The sequence below is a fragment of the Vollenhovia emeryi genome, unplaced genomic scaffold (genome assembly GCF_000949405.1).
Source record: "Vollenhovia emeryi isolate VEMERY1.0 unplaced genomic scaffold, V.emery_V1.0 DF939267.1, whole genome shotgun sequence".
Classification (NCBI taxonomy): Eukaryota; Metazoa; Arthropoda; class Insecta; order Hymenoptera; family Formicidae; genus Vollenhovia; species Vollenhovia emeryi.
The window spans coordinates 235,655-241,837 of NW_011967099.1; the positions used below are offsets into that span (position 1 = coordinate 235,655).

Genomic DNA, 6,183 nt, shown 5'->3' on the forward strand with positions numbered 1-6,183 from the left:
AAACCAAGAAGTAAATATATAACTCGCGCGAGGGCGCGGTATTTTTGGTTTTCATCGAGACTTCTTATCACTAAAAATAAACGGAAGCCTCGAGTAAGTACAGTAATAATGTATATTATAAGACCGTAGATTTATATCGAGCGGTGAATTGCCGCTCGAGATAAATCTGTCGTTTGTAAACAGCAATAAATTCGACGAACCGAATCGATACACTGGGGGGTATAAACAATAAAAAGAAGTTCGTCGCTCCTTCCCCGAACCTTGCTTGAACGTTGTGAGACGAAATGCAATACAAAAGTATACTAAACAATTGTTATCAGTATATATTATAGTATACATATATCTGCCGTTTATCGAGTGGATAAGACACGTCACGATGAAACGTTAAAACGAAATTATAAAATTAAACTTTAAGTTTACACGTCATATTCATTGCCTTTAATCAAATTTCGGAAAAAAAATTTTTCATATTCAATTCTATAATTTTATACATATAAGTTTATAGATTTATTCGTGCTTTTGTATGAAAACATTTTAAAAGGAAAAAAATTGCTCATTTATAATTATATATTACTTTGTACAATTGCACATAATTATACAGGGTGTCCCATTTTAACTTGGACAGTAAAATATCTCGAAAACTGAGCCCAGCAGACTAAAATGTTTCAGACAAAAGTTGTTTAGTTTCGAGAGGACTATAAGATGGTACCATTGGTTTGACCTTGAAGAATTATTTGAAGGTCACATAAAGGTCACACCAATTTTTATAAATGGCATCCCCTATTTTTTATTACATATTCTTGTAGCTGACCCCGAGAGCTTTCCAAAACGCTATAATAAAGTATTTTTTATTAAGAACTTTTTGAGTTATTAAGGTTCGAAAGTTCCAATATTTTGACATAAATTACAAAATATCTTGTAAAATATTAATTTTTTTATCATCTTATCTTAATACTTCTTTGAACAGAATAATGAGACAAATCAACCGGTGTAAAGAAAACACAATTGTTAAAAAAAATGTTTTTATTACTTGTTACAAAATTGTTTTCTTTACACCGGTTGATTTGTCTCATTATTCTGTTCAAAAAAGTATTAAGATAAGATGATAAAAAAATGAATATTTTACAAGATATTTTGTAATTTATATCAAAATATTGGAACTTTCAAACCTTAATAACTCAAAAAGTTCTTAATAAAAAAATACTTTATTATAGCGTTTTGGAAAGCTCTCGATCAAGAATATGTAATAAAAAATAGGGAATGCCATTTTAAAAAATTGGTGTGACCTTTATGTGACCTTCAAATAATTCTTCAAGGTCAAACCAACGGTACCATCTTATGGCCCCCTCAAAACCAAACAACTTTGTCTGAAATATTTTTGTCTGCTGGGCTCAGTTTTCGAGATATTTTACTGTCCAAGTTAAAATGGGACACCCTGTATATGGTATGCAAGCATAAATGTCTACACTCGAGTGAATTACGACTGTTGCGACGCGGGATCTCTTCCGAGATCATCCCGCATCCCGCCCAGTGAGAAATGATTCGTCGATCGACGTTGAAATGATGTCGAATTGACGTCAATTCGACGTCGTTTCGACGTCGATCGACGAATCATTTCTCACTGGGACGCACGAGTGTCCAAGTCGAAAAACGGGGAAGGCGGCACCCTCCGACGGGAAGTCGTCGAGATCACGCGAACCGCCAGCTCGGCGCCACGTCGCGTTGGCAAGTCAGCGATCTGGCAGGTAACTTTACGGTACCGGAGAGGCGTACCGGGCGTACGGTCACTACGGTCGCACGACTGCGATATCTTCCCCTCGCGAGTGCGACAGCGCAACGTGGCCATGTGGCTTCGACCGCGCGCGATATAAGGTCGAGGATTCGCGCGATTCCATGCGAGCTCGCGCGACACGAAGCGCTGCCGGATGACAACAACAACAACAACATCGCAGCAACGACGGCAACAACAACGGCAGCAGCAGCGGCGGCGGGACAGGGTATGAGCACGTTGTGCCCCGCGGCCGGGAAACTAGTCGAATCTTGTTGCGAGTAACCGCGAATGACACGACTGCTCTGAGAATGCAGTCGCCAACGAGGAACGACGGCCTGCCGGTCGTCCTGCTGCTTCTGCTCGCCTCGGGCTCGCACTGCCTCGAAGTGATATACGCGATCAACGCGGGCGGCGAGTCGCACACGGACAGCTACGGGATACACTACGCCAGGGATCCTCTCATGAGCAAGGTCGGCACGGCCTCCGATTACGGTAAGCAGCTCATCATAGGGCGTATCGGCAACGTGGACCAGATACTGTACCAGACCGAGCGCTATCATCACAACACCTTCGGATACGACATACCGATCAGCCAGGACGGCAACTACGTCATGATACTCAAGTTCTGCGAGGTGTACTTCAACTCGCCGAACATGAAGGTGATTTTCTCCGCCAGGCGGACTCGTCCCGTCGAGAACTGTGCCCACCTTGGTTAGACGTTTAATGCACAATTCTGTTCCAGGTCTTCGACGTCGTGCTGAACGGCGATCACACTGTGGTCACCGACTTGGATATCTTCGAGAGAGTCGGCCGGGGCGTCGCGCACGACGAGTACGTCCCGTTCAGGGTACAGGGTGGAAAGTTGATATACAATGATGAGGAGTCGGACATTCTCGCGGGGAAGATAAGAGTAGAATTTATAAAGGTAGCCGATCAATTTATTTCGCGAGCACACGTGCATTAGTACATTTCTTGATTTTGCAGGGTTACAGGGACAATCCGAAAATAAATGCCATAGCTGTTGTGAAAGGTGTTTTGGATGGTTCGTATGCCTAAGCTTTAATACAGAAGATTTTTTTCGCGGTCGCAATGTTTTCACGCGAATACTTGTATTTCTCAGACGTGCCGCAATTGGGACCGATACCGCCTGATCCGGAGGACTACCATGGTATGCAAGAGGAGGAAGAAGAGACCACCTTGCGTAGCAGACACACGAGCGGGCCCAGGACGCCTGACCCGTACTCGATAGACGATTCGTCTGTAATGTTACCTGTTTTTATAGCCATCGGCGCTTTCATCCCATTATTGTTCTGTCTATGTAAATTATAAGCGGTAACACACGCACACGTGCATAGAAACGCCTTGTACTTAAACGGTAACAGTGTTCCCGATTATTTAGGCTCGCTCAGTTTACAAGAGGACGTCTAAATAGTGTAAATAAATAATCACTCGTCTAAGCTCCCTTGCGCCGCCAGATTTAGCGCGTGAGAATATTTATTAATTTAATAAATATAGATATATATATATTACCTGGGATATAAGTCCGCTTTCCGCACGTGATTATAGATTTTTGATATATTTTTAGGAGCATTGTTTTCTCGATGAACATTGATATAATTGTTCATTTAATTATTCACCGGGTACTTTCTTATAACCAGGTCTGAATCATAACTTAAGATTATACTAATTCTTAAGCTCATTCTTAGAATTAGAAAAGTAAATTTAGAAAATTTACACATACAATTGAATTATTTCATTTATAGCTGATATATTTGTTAAAATCCTTCAGTTTCCAATCGCGCGAGTTAAGAAAAATGATCGTTATACCCAAGCATTAATAATTGCTCCAAGAATAAATGGAAGTATGTGAGAATGGGACATATCTGGTGCAAATTGTGCTTAAACAAATCTCCAACCTTAATTTCAGTGATTCAAATTTCTGACAAGTAGATTCTTATTGCTAGAGACCGTCTCGATGAAATTTATTTATGACTTTTTAGTATGTATTCTTACATTTCTTGGCAACTAAGCTATTAAATTCCGAAAAAATTACATAAAGTATTATCGTTTAATCGCGACATTTTAACGTTTACAAATCTCTTTTTCATTTAATGGATTTTTTAAATTAAAAAAATGCTAATTCGATTTACAATTGTAGGTCTAACAAACAATCCCTTAGTAAAATTAACGTTGGAGATTCTGGGACACTCTGTATACTTGTGCTCTGCGTAGCAGATGTATATCTAAAACACATAAAACTTTAATAGACAACCTGATTGTCCCGGAAGTCAACATGTAAAATTCAGAAAATGGTCATTTGTGCCAGTGAAATTGTTTCATCATTGTTTTCCATATTTATTCCGAACTCTTGTCTTATATGTAGGTACCTCGTGATATCACGAGCATTTCCAACTGCTGTCAGCCATCGATTGGCAAAAGAAACGAAGGAAGTATGCGTTTCACCGAAATCGAAATCGACTGTTACCTTAGTTCTTAGTAATTACAACAATTTGATATCAATTTTCGCTCGTAATTCTTTTATTAACCAAACCCGTGTGTACGTTCCACAAACTGATCTCGAAAGATTTGGAAGTCAGTGTGGTATGGATTGCGTGATTTAAAAATAGACTTCTAGTTTATATAGGACCGTTATTGAAGTGGATCTTGCAAGGCGGACGGAGAATCCTATAATCCATTAAATACCAAAGTATTGGATTATCCCGTAAGTAATGCGGTTTTAAAGACACCTTTGAAATAAAACGAAAACACTTGAATTTTAATGCAAAATATATTTTCCATTGTTAATTGCTTCCCAGCCTAACTGTAATCTTTAATTCTTTGGCGATACAAGTCTTTCGGTTTAAGAGCCAAAGAGTGAATCAAATTTCCTTTTATACCACATTATTTACGAGATGATCTGATATGTCGAGTCGCGATATAATCTTTGGAATAAGTAAAACTGTTGTTACGTAAGACAATCCTTCGCGTTGTGCTCCCCTATTTACCGGAACGAGAACGAAGTCTCGAGTCGCGCTTATCGAACTGTTATCCTGTACATTATGTAATACGGACGGACTTCAACGATAACGTCTATCTGTACTGTCAGATAATTCAACCGAGCACGAATCTTATCTCGCCATCGATTCGTACGTTCTCCTTGGGGAGAAAATGATTAAACATTATTATTTGCTCTCGCCGCTCTTCGAATATTCATAATTTGATGTCATTTGTAGAATTTTCATATGCCACGCATCTTTGCTCTAGGCAGTCTTGAACGCTAGAACTGTCCAAGTCAAAGTGTGACCTGTAATCTTTTACAAAAGCACTCAAATTTATTTAACGGTACATTTTTTGGATCCTGCGTGATTTTTGCTGCAATTTGCATTGGATTATTTCATAAATAGTGCAGTATAAAAGTCAGTACAAATCCCAAGCCGAAAGCACCTTAATTATGGAAAACAAATTTGAAATCCTTCATTTCGACAGGGTGTTCTAATATTAAATAAGAAATGCATCGTCGACATTTCTCTCTAACGTCAATGAAGTTCTTAGGCCCGGTTTCACCAACGTCGCTTAACTTAAGAGGATGCTCGTCTGTTTTACCGACACATTCGAATATATAGTTTTTGGGCTGCTGAATCTTTTTATTAGTTTTTACGCCTAAAATAATACCAGGATAAGTTGCGGACCGCATAGCAGAACGTTTTTATACTTGAAACACTCGGGTCAGAAGTCTAATGAGAAAGATATTGGTATTTGAAATTTTCAATTTTTTAATCGTGAGCAATTTGAATTTGGCTTTATAAAATTACAAAATTCTTCCACGCGATTACAGTACGCGTCAAAACAAAGCGGGGGGTTCACGACTTTATATAAAAAACGAAGAGAAATTAAAAATATCGCTTTATAAGTAATTGTGGTTAGGCTTCACATGCTAATATTTTTAATTTCTCTTCGTTTTTTATATAAAGTCGTAAACCCCCCCGCTTTGTTTTTACGCGTACTGTAATCGCGTGGAAGAATTTTGTAATTTTATAAAGCCAAATTCAAATTGCTCACGATTAAAAAATCGAAAATTTCAAATATCAATATCTTTCTCATTAGACTTCTGACCCGAGTGTTTCAAGTATAAAAACGTTCTGCTATGCGGTCCGCAACTTATCCTGGTACAATATTATTTTAGGCGTAAAAACTAATAAAAAGATTCAGCAGTGCAAAAACTATATTCGAATGTGTCGGTAAAACAGATGACTTTAGCATCCTCTTAAGCTCAGCTTAATTCATTCTTTGCCTCTTCCCGTTACTTTATGAAGAGACAAACGTGAGTTAAACTACGATTAAAGTTAAGCGACGTTTGGTGAAACCGGGCTATGTAATGATCGTATATTCGGTATCTTGCGCGTTACACTTGC

The 6,183-nt window shown here is 38.8% G+C and overlaps 1 protein-coding gene across 1 annotated transcript; it reads left to right on the top strand.

Annotated features, from left to right (window-relative positions):
• Window positions 1-1,793: 1,793 nt before the first annotated feature.
• On the top strand, window positions 1,794-4,291 carry LOC105559503 (malectin-A). The gene is made up of 4 exons (XM_012007847.1): window positions 1,794-2,430; window positions 2,514-2,696; window positions 2,756-2,813; window positions 2,892-4,291. The coding sequence occupies exons 1-4, from the start codon at window positions 2,080-2,082 to the stop codon at window positions 3,098-3,100; spliced, it is 801 nt and encodes a 266-aa protein (XP_011863237.1). The 5' UTR covers window positions 1,794-2,079; the 3' UTR covers window positions 3,101-4,291.
• Window positions 4,292-6,183: the final 1,892 nt, after the last annotated feature.

What these genes read in the sequence shown, in the direction of transcription:
- LOC105559503 (XM_012007847.1), top strand. Translation starts at nt 2,080, where the DNA reads ATGCAGTCGCCAACGAGGAACGACGGCCTGCCGGTCGTCCTGCTGCTT. An exon ending in TAAGAGTAGAATTTATAAAG is followed by an intron (nt 2,697 to 2,755) that starts GTAGCCGATCAA and finishes TTGATTTTGCAG; the next exon opens with GGTTACAGGGACAATCCGAA. An exon ending in TGTGAAAGGTGTTTTGGATG is followed by an intron (nt 2,814 to 2,891) that starts GTTCGTATGCCT and finishes TGTATTTCTCAG; the next exon opens with ACGTGCCGCAATTGGGACCG.